This window comes from Hippopotamus amphibius, chromosome 16 (genome assembly GCF_030028045.1).
Source record: "Hippopotamus amphibius kiboko isolate mHipAmp2 chromosome 16, mHipAmp2.hap2, whole genome shotgun sequence".
Taxonomy (NCBI): Eukaryota; Metazoa; Chordata; class Mammalia; order Artiodactyla; family Hippopotamidae; genus Hippopotamus; species Hippopotamus amphibius.
This window is the reverse complement of record NC_080201.1, coordinates 50,909,195-50,926,940: the sequence shown is the minus strand read 5'-3', so window position 1 is coordinate 50,926,940 and position 17,746 is coordinate 50,909,195. Positions and strand designations below refer to the sequence as shown.

At 46.2% G+C, this 17,746-nt stretch overlaps 3 protein-coding genes across 3 annotated transcripts; all 3 read left to right on the top strand.

Annotated features, from left to right (window-relative positions):
* Positions 1-856: 856 nt before the first annotated feature.
* LOC130837972 (EP300-interacting inhibitor of differentiation 2-like) lies at positions 857-1,465 on the top strand. Its single transcript, XM_057710700.1, has one exon. It carries the CDS (start codon positions 857-859, stop codon positions 1,463-1,465), a length of 609 nt encoding a protein of 202 aa, XP_057566683.1.
* Positions 1,466-8,995: 7,530 nt separating this feature from the next.
* LOC130837974 (EP300-interacting inhibitor of differentiation 2-like) lies at positions 8,996-9,604 on the top strand. The gene has a single exon (XM_057710702.1). It carries the CDS (start codon positions 8,996-8,998, stop codon positions 9,602-9,604), a length of 609 nt encoding a protein of 202 aa, XP_057566685.1.
* Positions 9,605-17,137: 7,533 nt separating this feature from the next.
* LOC130837921 (EP300-interacting inhibitor of differentiation 2-like) lies at positions 17,138-17,746 on the top strand. The gene has a single exon (XM_057710638.1). It carries the CDS (start codon positions 17,138-17,140, stop codon positions 17,744-17,746), a length of 609 nt encoding a protein of 202 aa, XP_057566621.1.

Genomic DNA, 17,746 nt, shown 5'->3' with positions numbered 1-17,746 from the left:
ATAGAAATATGCAATTCCTGGACAGGAGTCGTGGTTACATGGACGTTCACTTTGTCATAAATCAGTCAGCTGTATATTTATATTTTGTGTACATTTTCCTGCATGTTACATTGTACAAAAACGATTTAGAGAAAAATAGATGCCCAGGGGAATTCCTTCGGGGTCCAGTGGCTGGGACTGCCCGCTTCCACTGCAGGGGGCACGGGTTGCATCCCTAGTCCGGGAACCAGCATCCCACAAGGGGGCAGGGCGCACCAAATAAATAAATAAATGTCGAAGAATAGCCAAAGCCATTTTAAAATAACACAGGAATGTTATTATAAAGCTTTAGTAGTTAAGAGAATTTTAAGAAAATACACAAATAATAAATGGAAAAGAACAAAGGACCCCACCCTACCCCCAAAGTAACCCATGAACCTAGATTATCTTGGTATATAATAGAGGTGGCATTATAATCACTGGAGAACAAGAAACTTAGGGAGAGGCATCCTAGGATGTCATCTTGGGAAAGCCAACCGGAAGCGACCTTGTGCGACTTTGCTTGGACACATTCAACTGGTGGAAATGCAACACACGGCTCGGCTCCGCCCTCAGACAATCTGGGGAAAGTTTCAGGTGTGCCGGCACTTCCCGCCGCTAGGTGGCACCTGGAAGCTCGCAGGCGCGCGGGGAGGACGCATGCGCCGTGCTCTTACGTTGAGCCGCGGCCCCTTTGGTCCTGCACGTGGGTTTCCACACGCAGCGTGGACCCGCGTGCACAGCGCTGACGCACGCGCATTTCCGTGCACACCACTAATCGCGCCGTACCGGTTTGCCAGGTTTTGTGAGGGCGGCCGAGCTGACCCCGCGGTCCGAGATGTCCGAGCTGCCCGCAGACAGCAGTGTCCCGCCGGCGGGCGCGGCGAATGACCACGGCGACGTCCCGCAGGCGGAGGTAGGCGGCGGGCGGCGGGCGGCGGCCCCGGCGCAGCCTGTGGAGGCCAGCGACCGTGCGACGGCGGCGGCCAGGGAAGGTCCGATGGCGGCACCTCGGGAAGGTCCAGTGGCGGCGGCCAGGGAAGCCCGCGTGGCAGCGGTCGCCAGAGTGTTGGCGGAGCCCGCGGAGGGAGAGGGTGCTGAGGCCAGACCCCGGCCCAGGCCCGGCAACGGCCCAGGCCTGGCTTTCGTGCCGAATCTCCTCCTCCCTCAGCATTTTGAGGCCATGAGAGTTTACCAGCAGGGCGTGCGCCGCTTCCTGGAGCACTTCGCGCTTGCTCCTGGCCGAATTCCGGAGCTGGAAGGACGGCGCAGGGGGTTTGTGGAACCCTGGGGAGCAAGGGAGGCGGCGTTTGATGCGGAATATCGGCGGGATCCTCAGAGGATGGATGCTGATATGTTAACATTGAGTATAACTCTGACTGCGTCTGCAGTTATCAACCCTCTGATACGAGAACTTGGTTGTGATAAGTGTACCAGTAGAGAATAGTTTCGTGAAGAAAGTACTTCAAGAAGAACCTCTGCGTTGGAGACAGCCTTGTCGCAATCCTGTAACCTGATTTGAAGAAGTCCGAGTATGTGAGAATAAGTGAAGGCACAGTTCGGGGGAAAAAAGAAGAAGACTGTGGGGCTTGGGGGTCCAGGTCACCCCCACCTTTAAATGCTTTATTTTTCTTCCTTGTTCATACAACGGAATAAACTCCTGTGTATCCAGCATGCAGTTAAAACAATACCTTTGTGTTTTGTTTTCTTCTCTGTCTTAAAAGTTTTGCGATAACTGACATATTGGTTTAGGTGTTCAATATAATACTTTGGAAATTGCATATATTACAAAATGACCACTGTACCAAGTCTAGTTCATATCCATCACCATACCCAGGTATACATTTTTTTCTTGGGATGACAATTTTAAAGATGTTCTCATAGCAACTGTCAAATATACAATATATTCTTATCAACTATAGTCTCCATGCTGTACATTCTATCCCCCAGGGCTTATTTTATACCTGGAAGTTTGGACCTTTTGACCACCTTCAGCCATTGCGCCTCCTACCCCACTCACCACCTCTGGCAACCACCAATCTACTCTCTAGAAATACTTTTGTTGTTCAATTTCAGAAGTAATCTACGCTTACTCCTGAAAAAGTGTTTTATATTACAGCTGTATAAAACACACCTCCTGCCTGTGGGCTTACACTCCAGCCATTGAGCACAGGGTAGTGTGTTCCTGTGTCTGCAAACCTGTACTCACTTAGAGGCTGGCTAGAAGGCAGGTTACGCAGACAAGACCACCCTGTCCATGCGTTCTGCAGCTGCTCCTATCCTGGTTGATGGCTATGCCTTGGGGCCTCCTTAGGTCAGCATCTGCAGCTTTACGGCTTTCCTGTTTATAGTCGCATAGGCTTAGATGTTCAGACAATTTTTCACCTTCTCTTTTTTCATCCAGCTTTAGTGTCTAAGCATTGCTTCCTATCACTCACGTATATACTGTTATTATTGAAGGGTTATTGTACCTTCCTCCAGAAATTAGACAGGAGGTCCCTGATCAAACTGAATTTTGCAAAGAACAACGAAGTGAGACATCATTTTTACAGCCAATTTCGGGGATTAGCCAGCAGGAGCCAAGGCCGCTGCATTCACTATGGTCTCTTTGGGAAACATTCATTCCATGGTAATCAAGCTGGACACGTTTTTGTTTAGTAGATATTCTTAGAGCAGTTTTAGGTTTACAGATAACTGAGCAGATGGCACAAAGTTCCCATGTATCCTTCACCCGCCCCCTAAAAGTTTCTCCTGTTATTTTACATTGCATTAGTGGGGTACACTTGTTATGACACTATTTACTCACTTAACCAAAGTGACAGTAGAAGATTTTGAAGGCAAATGCAGAACATTGCAACAGATTTCTTAAGAGGTGAAGAAACTTTGCAATCTGTTCTCAAAAGCATCACTATTTCAAGAAACCTTTGTCCTTTTACCACTCTGGTAAACCAAAAGAAAACCAAATTCTAGTTTTGCACCATTTCACCTTTACTATTAACATACATTTATTTAATTAAATTTCATGTACTCTTAGTCTTGACTGAGGCCGAAGATAGATGGGCCCCACACTGAACAGCTGGAGTTTGTCCCCTGTGGACGGGCACTCCAAGACAAAGATAATAGCAGGAGGGAGGAGAAGCTGAACCCTTCCCAGATGAGAGAGAAAGAGACCATCTCTTTCTCATTATCAAGGTCAAGGAGACCTTGCCGACTACACGTGTGCAGAAAGGCTCCTCAGAGGTCAAAAGGGAGGAGGTGTTACCTACAGTAAGTGATGCCATCTGACCCACAGGCCTCTTGGCTAGAGTCCATCTTGGCTAAAAGACCCCCCAACACACAGGGGAGCCTCCTGAGATAAACCAAATATGGACTCAGAACCAGGCAAATCAAGATGATCGGCCAAAGGAAACCCAGAAGAAATGCCCCATGTAAGTGATTCAAACTACCTTGAGTGTGAGATTCTCTCTCTCAGTCTGCCAGTGTGAGTCTATTCACATGTACCCTTTTTCCTCCTAATACACACGTTTCACTCCTTTTTGTCTCTTTGGGGGAATTCCTGCTTCAAGCCGCTGCAGGCCGAGGCCACCCGAAATCATGACCTTGCATGAAACTCTTCTCAGGGTCCCATTTTTAAAATTAATTTCTAGAAATATATGCCATTTCATATACAAATTTTCAGTATAACCAAAATATATTTATCAGTAGTCCCAAACATTGTCTCTCTATATAAGAGATCAAATGTAGGTAAACATAGATTCTTTAGCAACTAATGGTTCAGTATGATGTAGACATTCAATGAATTTCCATAATGTAACTTATCTTAGGCATTTCCCTGATGGTCCGGTGGTTAGGACTCCATACTTCATGGCAAGGGCCACGGTTTGATCCCTGGTCAGGGGAGTAAGATCTTGCAAGCTGGGCAGTGCAGCCAAAAATTTTCTTAAAGTTTTAAATTAAAAAAAAAAACAGAAATTTTCAAGATACTAAAATTCTGGACTGTTTTTAAGTAGACTTACCATAAAACCTAATTATTGTTTTTCTTATTCTTTTTTTCCCGATCTTTATTGGAGTGTAGTAACTTTACAATGTTGTGCCAGTTTCCACTGTACAACAAAGTGAATCAGCTGTATTTATACATATATCCCCCATCCCCTCCCTCTTGAGCCTCCCTCCCACCCTCCCTATCCCACACCTCTAGGTCATCATCAATCATCGAGTTGATCTCCTAATTATTCTTAAAATGTATACCCAAAAGCTTTTGTCCCATTTATCTCTATTTCATCATGAAAATATGAAAATATTAACATACCGACTTAATTTTCCTGTTGATAAGTTTTATAACAGAAATACCGTAAACCTAGGTACAACTGATGTTGGGGGACCTTGGCCTGCAGTGGCTCGAAAGCAGGATTTTGGTTCCCGGCCAGAGATTGAAGTCAGGCCGAGGCAGTGAGAGTGCTGAATTCTAGCCACTAGACCAGTGGCCAGTGACGAGGCCCTGGCCCATACAGCTTTGCAGAAAATGAATGTCCACACAGAAATGGAAAGTTGTAAAACAAGTGAAGTGTTTATTAGGAGGAAAAAGAGTAGGTGTGGGTAGACACACGGGCGGGCTCAGAGACAGAGTCCCGCCCTCATGGTAGTTTGAATCAGTTATATGGGGTACAACTTAAACTTACACAATGTTACATGTCAATTTCCTCTCAATAAAGCTGGGATGCGGGGACATACCTTTCCTCTAGACTTCTTGCTATTTTCAGATCAGGCTGCTGCAGGACCATGCCCACAAGCTTCCTAGAAACCCTCTTCTGTAGCTGGGAAGCTCGTCTACACACTGCCTCACATGTTTGACCCTTTAACAAAAGGTCATAAAGCACACCTTTAATCTGATTTATACTCACAGGCTGTTTTTGACATTGACAATCTTTTGTGGTTGGAGAGACTGGATGTGAGAAGACCCTTTCTTTCCCAACCTAGCAAGTCATAGTCCCTCTATGTTTCCTCTCCATTCTTCTGGAAAGTCAGCCAATTCCTCCTATAGGTCAACCTTTTTTGCTACACCTTATCATACTCATTGGTGAGTAATCCGCATTATGCCTGGGTATCTCCTTAGGCAAATACTTTCTATGTCTGTTTCTAGTTCTATTTCTGGGTAATCACAGGGGACAGCCTGCCTATTGTTTCACTACATCATAACATGAGTTATCATATTTTCTGTTCTGATAACATTTCCTCACTGTTTTCCCTACGTCTTTTAGTTTTCCTTAGGGCACTACCCAACTCCTGATACCAATTTCTGGAGCAGTTATCTATTGCTACAATAACGTTGCATGGCAAATCACATCAAGCATTTATTTAGTCTATGAGCCTAAAAGTCAACTGCTAGCTCAGCTGGGGACTGACTGATCTTCCCCCCCGAGCCAACCAGAGGTTGAACCCGCACCCCAGCAATGAAAGCACCGGGTCCTACCCACAAGACCGCCAGGGAATTCCCAGGACTGACTGATCTTGAATGCCTTGTCTCAGACCACTCTCTTCAGTCCCAAATTGCCTTCCACCATCCAGCAAACTGCTCCACAGTTGTTCCCATGGTTGAGACAAGAGTCTAAGAGAGAACGGAAGCACGAAATGCCTCTCGAGGCCCAGTCTCAAAGCAGATACACTATCATTTCTGCCACATCCTATTGGTCAAAGCAAGGCACAAGGCCAGCTCAGATTCAAGGGATGGAGGAAAAGAAGCTACCTCTTGATGGGAAGAGCTGCAAACTCATATTACAAAGGGTGTAGAAACAGAGAGGATGGAGAATTGGAATGAATCTAGCACAGTAGCAGTCTTGGGAAAAGAGACAAGGCTTGTAACATCATGTTTAGCCCTCACGGCAGCATTAAATATCTCGGGAGAGAGAGGCAAATCTGTACCTACCTGTATCTACCATTAAGCCAGCTCAAGCCCATCGAGAGAGCAGATGTAAGGCCTAGGATACTCAGGGGTAATAAAGAGGCAAGAATGACATCATGATTCCCCCAATTCTCTTAAGCCAGGTGCAGATTCTGAGTTGTGGTTTCATCCCATAGCCATAAAATTACTGATTTAGGTCAACATGGGTATGCATCCTTTAAAGGACATCTTCGTTCACAGTAAGGACAAATTTCCCACCAGTGCTATTTATTACAGGCTTTGGCAGCCTTTGGGAGAAGCAGATTCCGTCCCTTTCCTTACAAAACTCTTCACCTCCTCTTTTCTTTCATCTTTATTGGAGTTTAATTGCTTTACAGTGTTGGGTTACTTTTTGCTGTACAACAAAGTGAATCAGCTATATGTATACATATATCCCCACATTCCCTCCCTCTTGAGCTTCCCTCCCACCATCTCCATCCCACCCTTCTCGGTTGTCACAAAGCATGGAGCTCATCTCCCTGTGCTATGCGGCAGCTTCCCAGTAGCTATCTGTATTACATTTGGTAGTGCATACATGTCAGTGCTATGCTCTCACTACGTCCCAGCCTCCCATTCCCCACCCTCCATGTCCTCAAGTCCGTTCTCTACACCTGTCTCTCTGTTCCTGCCCTGCCACTAGATTCATCAATACCATTTGTCTAGATTCCATATTCATCTCCTCTTTTAAAATGTTAAGTGTATGACCATGGGTTTAAATTCTCTATGTTTTCCCGTAAAAATATACCAGCATGGAGCCCCTGATATCAGCTCCCTTAATTGTTGAGTCTGCAGCATGACTGAAACTGTCCTCCGATGATTCTGAAATGCTGGCAGTGAGTCAGAGACAAAGATGCTGCAGCCGCTACACAGGAACAGTCTTGGGAGCAATAGCTAACCTGGAAGCTGTCTCAAATTTTTCCTTTCGTCTCCCCACATGAGCACTTCTGTTTAATACACCATAATTTTGTTTAGAGCTATTCCTGTCTCTGGATAATGGGAGGGTCAAAAGGCAGGATGATATCTGCCTCCAGAGGATTACACCAAATTACTACAATTTCTAGTTCCCCTTCGCTTCATGTAAGTTATTACAGAAGCCTAGGAATTCTATTAAATATTTGTGATTTCCCAGGCAGGCTCAGGGTGGGAGCAATGGACCTTTGGTCTCCAAACTAGCCTGGGCGCTGCCTTAAAGGAGCCACACAGTGATTGCAAAGATGCTGGGGGGAAGCTGTGTTTGAAGCAGCAGGAAGGCTGGATGTTGTGTTTTATACATGTGGTACTTGGACCAGGAAAACAAAAATGCAACCTCATGATCTGTACATGACCTAATGCCTAGCTCCTCCTGACAGGGCAGAGAACAATGAGTCACTGGAGTTATTTGCTGATGCCCATGAATCATGGCATCACGATGGGGGTCATCACCAGCAAAATCAAGGGTGGAATTTCCTTACATGATGTTTCTCACGTTAATTAGAATAAGTAAAAAGTAACTAGACAGTCACTATTTAAATGAATGTTGTAATATTATGGGACACATGCAAATAATGGTAATGAACATGGATCTATCAAGAAAACGAACTATTTATAACCACAATGAAAACCATAGGTGAATCTCATAAAAATAATGTGCAAAAGAAAGCAGACACAAGAGTATGTAAAATTCAAAAAAGCAAGCAAAATTAAACTACAGTATCAGGAATGTACCCCTAGGTAGTAAAACAGAAAGAAAAGCAAGGAGGACTTCCCCGGTGCTGCAGTGGTTAAGCATCTGCCTGCTAATGCAGGGGACAGGGGTTCGATCCCTAGTGGTGGAAGAGCCCACACATAGCAGAGCAACTAAAGCCACACACCACAACTACTGAGCACACAAGTCACAATTACTGAAGCCCAGACACACAGAGCCGGTGCTCCACAACAAGAGAAGCCACCACAATGAGAAGCCAGTACATAGCAATGAAGACTAGCCCCTGCTCTCTGCAACTAGGGAAAAAAATGCCTAAGCAGAGACCCGACTACCCAACGCAGCCAAAACAAGCAAACAAACAAACAAACAAACCAAAAAAAAAAAAACAAAAACAAAAAACCCCAAAACAAGCAAGGAAATGATTAGTGTACATATCAGTATAGTGATTACCTCAGGGTAGAAAGGAGACTGTAGTGAGAAGCGGGGGGATTCTGGGATGATAGAAATATGCAATTCCTGGACAGGAGTCGTGGTTACATGGACGTTCACTTTGTCATAAATCAGTCAGCTGTATATTTATATTTTGTGTACATTTTCCTGCATGTTACATTGTACAAAAACGATTTAGAGAAAAATAGATGCCCAGGGGAATTCCTTCGGGGTCCAGTGGCTGGGACTGCCCGCTTCCACTGCAGGGGGCACGGGTTGCATCCCTAGTCCGGGAACCAGCATCCCACAAGGGGGCAGGGCGCACCAAATAAATAAATAAATGTCGAAGAATAGCCAAAGCCATTTTAAAATAACACAGGAATGTTATTATAAAGCTTTAGTAGTTAAGAGAATTTTAAGAAAATACACAAATAATAAATGGAAAAGAACAAAGGACCCCACCCTACCCCCAAAGTAACCCATGAACCTAGATTATCTTGGTATATAATAGAGGTGGCATTATAATCACTGGAGAACAAGAAACTTAGGGAGAGGCATCCTAGGATGTCATCTTGGGAAAGCCAACCGGAAGCGACCTTGTGCGACTTTGCTTGGACACATTCAACTGGTGGAAATGCAACACACGGCTCGGCTCCGCCCTCAGACAATCTGGGGAAAGTTTCAGGTGTGCCGGCACTTCCCGCCGCTAGGTGGCACCTGGAAGCTCGCAGGCGCGCGGGGAGGACGCATGCGCCGTGCTCTTACGTTGAGCCGCGGCCCCTTTGGTCCTGCACGTGGGTTTCCACACGCAGCGTGGACCCGCGTGCACAGCGCTGACGCACGCGCATTTCCGTGCACACCACTAATCGCGCCGTACCGGTTTGCCAGGTTTTGTGAGGGCGGCCGAGCTGACCCCGCGGTCCGAGATGTCCGAGCTGCCCGCAGACAGCAGTGTCCCGCCGGCGGGCGCGGCGAATGACCACGGCGACGTCCCGCAGGCGGAGGTAGGCGGCGGGCGGCGGGCGGCGGCCCCGGCGCAGCCTGTGGAGGCCAGCGACCGTGCGACGGCGGCGGCCAGGGAAGGTCCGATGGCGGCACCTCGGGAAGGTCCAGTGGCGGCGGCCAGGGAAGCCCGCGTGGCAGCGGTCGCCAGAGTGTTGGCGGAGCCCGCGGAGGGAGAGGGTGCTGAGGCCAGACCCCGGCCCAGGCCCGGCAACGGCCCAGGCCTGGCTTTCGTGCCGAATCTCCTCCTCCCTCAGCATTTTGAGGCCATGAGAGTTTACCAGCAGGGCGTGCGCCGCTTCCTGGAGCACTTCGCGCTTGCTCCTGGCCGAATTCCGGAGCTGGAAGGACGGCGCAGGGGGTTTGTGGAACCCTGGGGAGCAAGGGAGGCGGCGTTTGATGCGGAATATCGGCGGGATCCTCAGAGGATGGATGCTGATATGTTAACATTGAGTATAACTCTGACTGCGTCTGCAGTTATCAACCCTCTGATACGAGAACTTGGTTGTGATAAGTGTACCAGTAGAGAATAGTTTCGTGAAGAAAGTACTTCAAGAAGAACCTCTGCGTTGGAGACAGCCTTGTCGCAATCCTGTAACCTGATTTGAAGAAGTCCGAGTATGTGAGAATAAGTGAAGGCACAGTTCGGGGGAAAAAAGAAGAAGACTGTGGGGCTTGGGGGTCCAGGTCACCCCCACCTTTAAATGCTTTATTTTTCTTCCTTGTTCATACAACGGAATAAACTCCTGTGTATCCAGCATGCAGTTAAAACAATACCTTTGTGTTTTGTTTTCTTCTCTGTCTTAAAAGTTTTGCGATAACTGACATATTGGTTTAGGTGTTCAATATAATACTTTGGAAATTGCATATATTACAAAATGACCACTGTACCAAGTCTAGTTCATATCCATCACCATACCCAGGTATACATTTTTTTCTTGGGATGACAATTTTAAAGATGTTCTCATAGCAACTGTCAAATATACAATATATTCTTATCAACTATAGTCTCCATGCTGTACATTCTATCCCCCAGGGCTTATTTTATACCTGGAAGTTTGGACCTTTTGACCACCTTCAGCCATTGCGCCTCCTACCCCACTCACCACCTCTGGCAACCACCAATCTACTCTCTAGAAATACTTTTGTTGTTCAATTTCAGAAGTAATCTACGCTTACTCCTGAAAAAGTGTTTTATATTACAGCTGTATAAAACACACCTCCTGCCTGTGGGCTTACACTCCAGCCATTGAGCACAGGGTAGTGTGTTCCTGTGTCTGCAAACCTGTACTCACTTAGAGGCTGGCTAGAAGGCAGGTTACGCAGACAAGACCACCCTGTCCATGCGTTCTGCAGCTGCTCCTATCCTGGTTGATGGCTATGCCTTGGGGCCTCCTTAGGTCAGCATCTGCAGCTTTACGGCTTTCCTGTTTATAGTCGCATAGGCTTAGATGTTCAGACAATTTTTCACCTTCTCTTTTTTCATCCAGCTTTAGTGTCTAAGCATTGCTTCCTATCACTCACGTATATACTGTTATTATTGAAGGGTTATTGTACCTTCCTCCAGAAATTAGACAGGAGGTCCCTGATCAAACTGAATTTTGCAAAGAACAACGAAGTGAGACATCATTTTTACAGCCAATTTCGGGGATTAGCCAGCAGGAGCCAAGGCCGCTGCATTCACTATGGTCTCTTTGGGAAACATTCATTCCATGGTAATCAAGCTGGACACGTTTTTGTTTAGTAGATATTCTTAGAGCAGTTTTAGGTTTACAGATAACTGAGCAGATGGCACAAAGTTCCCATGTATCCTTCACCCGCCCCCTAAAAGTTTCTCCTGTTATTTTACATTGCATTAGTGGGGTACACTTGTTATGACACTATTTACTCACTTAACCAAAGTGACAGTAGAAGATTTTGAAGGCAAATGCAGAACATTGCAACAGATTTCTTAAGAGGTGAAGAAACTTTGCAATCTGTTCTCAAAAGCATCACTATTTCAAGAAACCTTTGTCCTTTTACCACTCTGGTAAACCAAAAGAAAACCAAATTCTAGTTTTGCACCATTTCACCTTTACTATTAACATACATTTATTTAATTAAATTTCATGTACTCTTAGTCTTGACTGAGGCCGAAGATAGATGGGCCCCACACTGAACAGCTGGAGTTTGTCCCCTGTGGACGGGCACTCCAAGACAAAGATAATAGCAGGAGGGAGGAGAAGCTGAACCCTTCCCAGATGAGAGAGAAAGAGACCATCTCTTTCTCATTATCAAGGTCAAGGAGACCTTGCCGACTACACGTGTGCAGAAAGGCTCCTCAGAGGTCAAAAGGGAGGAGGTGTTACCTACAGTAAGTGATGCCATCTGACCCACAGGCCTCTTGGCTAGAGTCCATCTTGGCTAAAAGACCCCCCAACACACAGGGGAGCCTCCTGAGATAAACCAAATATGGACTCAGAACCAGGCAAATCAAGATGATCGGCCAAAGGAAACCCAGAAGAAATGCCCCATGTAAGTGATTCAAACTACCTTGAGTGTGAGATTCTCTCTCTCAGTCTGCCAGTGTGAGTCTATTCACATGTACCCTTTTTCCTCCTAATACACACGTTTCACTCCTTTTTGTCTCTTTGGGGGAATTCCTGCTTCAAGCCGCTGCAGGCCGAGGCCACCCGAAATCATGACCTTGCATGAAACTCTTCTCAGGGTCCCATTTTTAAAATTAATTTCTAGAAATATATGCCATTTCATATACAAATTTTCAGTATAACCAAAATATATTTATCAGTAGTCCCAAACATTGTCTCTCTATATAAGAGATCAAATGTAGGTAAACATAGATTCTTTAGCAACTAATGGTTCAGTATGATGTAGACATTCAATGAATTTCCATAATGTAACTTATCTTAGGCATTTCCCTGACGGTCCGGTGGTTAGGACTCCATACTTCATGGCAAGGGCCACGGTTTGATCCCTGGTCAGGGGAGTAAGATCTTGCAAGCTGGGCAGTGCAGCCAAAAATTTTCTTAAAGTTTTAAATTAAAAAAAAAAACAGAAATTTTCAAGATACTAAAATTCTGGACTGTTTTTAAGTAGACTTACCATAAAACCTAATTATTGTTTTTCTTATTCTTTTTTTCCCGATCTTTATTGGAGTGTAGTAACTTTACAATGTTGTGCCAGTTTCCACTGTACAACAAAGTGAATCAGCTGTATTTATACATATATCCCCCATCCCCTCCCTCTTGAGCCTCCCTCCCACCCTCCCTATCCCACACCTCTAGGTCATCATCAATCATCGAGTTGATCTCCTAATTATTCTTAAAATGTATACCCAAAAGCTTTTGTCCCATTTATCTCTATTTCATCATGAAAATATGAAAATATTAACATACCGACTTAATTTTCCTGTTGATAAGTTTTATAACAGAAATACCGTAAACCTAGGTACAACTGATGTTGGGGGACCTTGGCCTGCAGTGGCTCGAAAGCAGGATTTTGGTTCCCGGCCAGAGATTGAAGTCAGGCCGAGGCAGTGAGAGTGCTGAATTCTAGCCACTAGACCAGTGGCCAGTGACGAGGCCCTGGCCCATACAGCTTTGCAGAAAATGAATGTCCACACAGAAATGGAAAGTTGTAAAACAAGTGAAGTGTTTATTAGGAGGAAAAAGAGTAGGTGTGGGTAGACACACGGGCGGGCTCAGAGACAGAGTCCCGCCCTCATGGTAGTTTGAATCAGTTATATGGGGTACAACTTAAACTTACACAATGTTACATGTCAATTTCCTCTCAATAAAGCTGGGATGCGGGGACATACCTTTCCTCTAGACTTCTTGCTATTTTCAGATCAGGCTGCTGCAGGACCATGCCCACAAGCTTCCTAGAAACCCTCTTCTGTAGCTGGGAAGCTCGTCTACACACTGCCTCACATGTTTGACCCTTTAACAAAAGGTCATAAAGCACACCTTTAATCTGATTTATACTCACAGGCTGTTTTTGACATTGACAATCTTTTGTGGTTGGAGAGACTGGATGTGAGAAGACCCTTTCTTTCCCAACCTAGCAAGTCATAGTCCCTCTATGTTTCCTCTCCATTCTTCTGGAAAGTCAGCCAATTCCTCCTATAGGTCAACCTTTTTTGCTACACCTTATCATACTCATTGGTGAGTAATCCGCATTATGCCTGGGTATCTCCTTAGGCAAATACTTTCTATGTCTGTTTCTAGTTCTATTTCTGGGTAATCACAGGGGACAGCCTGCCTATTGTTTCACTACATCATAACATGAGTTATCATATTTTCTGTTCTGATAACATTTCCTCACTGTTTTCCCTACGTCTTTTAGTTTTCCTTAGGGCACTACCCAACTCCTGATACCAATTTCTGGAGCAGTTATCTATTGCTACAATAACGTTGCATGGCAAATCACATCAAGCATTTATTTAGTCTATGAGCCTAAAAGTCAACTGCTAGCTCAGCTGGGGACTGACTGATCTTCCCCCCCCCCGAGCCAACCAGAGGTTGAACCCGCACCCCAGCAATGAAAGCACCGGGTCCTACCCACAAGACCGCCAGGGAATTCCCAGGACTGACTGATCTTGAATGCCTTGTCTCAGACCACTCTCTTCAGTCCCAAATTGCCTTCCACCATCCAGCAAACTGCTCCACAGTTGTTCCCATGGTTGAGACAAGAGTCTAAGAGAGAACGGAAGCACGAAATGCCTCTCGAGGCCCAGTCTCAAAACAGATACACTATCATTTCTGCCACATCCTATTGGTCAAAGCAAGGCACAAGGCCAGCTCAGATTCAAGGGATGGAGGAAAAGAAGCTACCTCTTGATGGGAAGAGCTGCAAACTCATATTACAAAGGGTGTAGAAACAGAGAGGATGGAGAATTGGAATGAATCTAGCACAGTAGCAGTCTTGGGAAAAGAGACAAGGCTTGTAACATCATGTTTAGCCCTCACGGCAGCATTAAATATCTCGGGAGAGAGAGGCAAATCTGTACCTACCTGTATCTACCATTAAGCCAGCTCAAGCCCATCGAGAGAGCAGATGTAAGGCCTAGGATACTCAGGGGTAATAAAGAGGCAAGAATGACATCATGATTCCCCCAATTCTCTTAAGCCAGGTGCAGATTCTGAGTTGTGGTTTCATCCCATAGCCATAGAATTACTGATTTAGGTCAACATGGGTATGCATCCTTTAAAGGACATCTTCGTTCACAGTAAGGACAAATTTCCCACCAGTGCTATTTATTACAGGCTTTGGCAGCCTTTGGGAGAAGCAGATTCCGTCCCTTTCCTTACAAAACTCTTCACCTCCTCTTTTCTTTCATCTTTATTGGAGTTTAATTGCTTTACAGTGTTGGGTTACTTTTTGCTGTACAACAAAGTGAATCAGCTATATGTATACATATATCCCCACATTCCCTCCCTCTTGAGCTTCCCTCCCACCATCTCCATCCCACCCTTCTCGGTTGTCACAAAGCATGGAGCTCATCTCCCTGTGCTATGCGGCAGCTTCCCAGTAGCTATCTGTATTACATTTGGTAGTGCATACATGTCAGTGCTATGCTCTCACTACGTCCCAGCCTCCCATTCCCCACCCTCCATGTCCTCAAGTCCGTTCTCTACACCTGTCTCTCTGTTCCTGCCCTGCCACTAGATTCATCAATACCATTTGTCTAGATTCCATATTCATCTCCTCTTTTAAAATGTTAAGTGTATGACCATGGGTTTAAATTCTCTATGTTTTCCCGTAAAAATATACCAGCGTGGAGCCCCTGATATCAGCTCCCTTAATTGTTGAGTCTGCAGCATGACTGAAACTGTCCTCCGATGATTCTGAAATGCTGGCAGTGAGTCAGAGACAAAGATGCTGCAGCCGCTACACAGGAACAGTCTTGGGAGCAATAGCTAACCTGGAAGCTGTCTCAAATTTTTCCTTTCGTCTCCCCACATGAGCACTTCTGTTTAATACACCATAATTTTGTTTAGAGCTATTCCTGTCTCTGGATAATGGGAGGGTCAAAAGGCAGGATGATATCTGCCTCCAGAGGATTACACCAAATTACTACAATTTCTAGTTCCCCTTCGCTTCATGTAAGTTATTACAGAAGCCTAGGAATTCTATTAAATATTTGTGATTTCCCAGGCAGGCTCAGGGTGGGAGCAATGGACCTTTGGTCTCCAAACTAGCCTGGGCGCTGCCTTAAAGGAGCCACACAGTGATTGCAAAGATGCTGGGGGGAAGCTGTGTTTGAAGCAGCAGGAAGGCTGGATGTTGTGTTTTATACATGTGGTACTTGGACCAGGAAAACAAAAATGCAACCTCATGATCCATACATGACCTAATGCCTAGCTCCTCCTGACAGGGCAGAGAACAATGAGTCACTGGAGTTATTTGCTGATGCCCATGAATCATGGCATCACGATGGGGGTCATCACCAGCAAAATCAAGGGTGGAATTTCCTTACATGATGTTTCTCACGTTAATTAGAATAAGTAAAAAGTAACTAGACAGTCACTATTTAAATGAATGTTGTAATATTATGGGACACATGCAAATAATGGTAATGAACATGGATCTATCAAGAAAACGAACTATTTATAACCACAATGAAAACCATAGGTGAATCTCATAAAAATAATGTGCAAAAGAAAGCAGACACAAGAGTATGTAAAATTCAAAAAAGCAAGCAAAATTAAACTACAGTATCAGGAATGTACCCCTAGGTAGTAAAACAGAAAGAAAAGCAAGGAGGACTTCCCCGGTGCTGCAGTGGTTAAGCATCTGCCTGCTAATGCAGGGGACAGGGGTTCGATCCCTAGTGGTGGAAGAGCCCACACATAGCAGAGCAACTAAAGCCACACACCACAACTACTGAGCACACAAGTCACAATTACTGAAGCCCAGACACACAGAGCCGGTGCTCCACAACAAGAGAAGCCACCACAATGAGAAGCCAGTACATAGCAATGAAGACTAGCCCCTGCTCTCTGCAACTAGGGAAAAAAATGCCTAAGCAGAGACCCGACTACCCAACGCAGCCAAAACAAGCAAACAAACAAACAAACAAACCAAAAAAAAAAAAACAAAAACAAAAAACCCCAAAACAAGCAAGGAAATGATTAGTGTACATATCAGTATAGTGATTACCTCAGGGTAGAAAGGAGACTGTAGTGAGAAGCGGGGGGATTCTGGGATGATAGAAATATGCAATTCCTGGACAGGAGTCGTGGTTACATGGACGTTCACTTTGTCATAAATCAGTCAGCTGTATATTTATATTTTGTGTACATTTTCCTGCATGTTACATTGTACAAAAACGATTTAGAGAAAAATAGATGCCCAGGGGAATTCCTTCGGGGTCCAGTGGCTGGGACTGCCCGCTTCCACTGCAGGGGGCACGGGTTGCATCCCTAGTCCGGGAACCAGCATCCCACAAGGGGGCAGGGCGCACCAAATAAATAAATAAATGTCGAAGAATAGCCAAAGCCATTTTAAAATAACACAGGAATGTTATTATAAAGCTTTAGTAGTTAAGAGAATTTTAAGAAAATACACAAATAATAAATGGAAAAGAACAAAGGACCCCACCCTACCCCCAAAGTAACCCATGAACCTAGATTATCTTGGTATATAATAGAGGTGGCATTATAATCACTGGAGAACAAGAAACTTAGGGAGAGGCATCCTAGGATGTCATCTTGGGAAAGCCAACCGGAAGCGACCTTGTGCGACTTTGCTTGGACACATTCAACTGGTGGAAATGCAACACACGGCTCGGCTCCGCCCTCAGACAATCTGGGGAAAGTTTCAGGTGTGCCGGCACTTCCCGCCGCTAGGTGGCACCTGGAAGCTCGCAGGCGCGCGGGGAGGACGCATGCGCCGTGCTCTTACGTTGAGCCGCGGCCCCTTTGGTCCTGCACGTGGGTTTCCACACGCAGCGTGGACCCGCGTGCACAGCGCTGACGCACGCGCATTTCCGTGCACACCACTAATCGCGCCGTACCGGTTTGCCAGGTTTTGTGAGGGCGGCCGAGCTGACCCCGCGGTCCGAGATGTCCGAGCTGCCCGCAGACAGCAGTGTCCCGCCGGCGGGCGCGGCGAATGACCACGGCGACGTCCCGCAGGCGGAGGTAGGCGGCGGGCGGCGGGCGGCGGCCCCGGCGCAGCCTGTGGAGGCCAGCGACCGTGCGACGGCGGCGGCCAGGGAAGGTCCGATGGCGGCACCTCGGGAAGGTCCAGTGGCGGCGGCCAGGGAAGCCCGCGTGGCAGCGGTCGCCAGAGTGTTGGCGGAGCCCGCGGAGGGAGAGGGTGCTGAGGCCAGACCCCGGCCCAGGCCCGGCAACGGCCCAGGCCTGGCTTTCGTGCCGAATCTCCTCCTCCCTCAGCATTTTGAGGCCATGAGAGTTTACCAGCAGGGCGTGCGCCGCTTCCTGGAGCACTTCGCGCTTGCTCCTGGCCGAATTCCGGAGCTGGAAGGACGGCGCAGGGGGTTTGTGGAACCCTGGGGAGCAAGGGAGGCGGCGTTTGATGCGGAATATCGGCGGGATCCTCAGAGGATGGATGCTGATATGTTAACATTGAGTATAACTCTGACTGCGTCTGCAGTTATCAACCCTCTGATACGAGAACTTGGTTGTGATAAGTGTACCAGTAGAGAATAG

Bases quoted from the DNA above. Each gene is read 5' to 3' on its own strand.
- LOC130837972 (XM_057710700.1), top strand. From the start codon at position 857: ATGTCCGAGCTGCCCGCAGACAGCAGTGTCCCGCCGGCGGGCGCGGCG.
- LOC130837921 (XM_057710638.1), top strand. From the start codon at position 17,138: ATGTCCGAGCTGCCCGCAGACAGCAGTGTCCCGCCGGCGGGCGCGGCG.
- LOC130837974 (XM_057710702.1), top strand. From the start codon at position 8,996: ATGTCCGAGCTGCCCGCAGACAGCAGTGTCCCGCCGGCGGGCGCGGCG.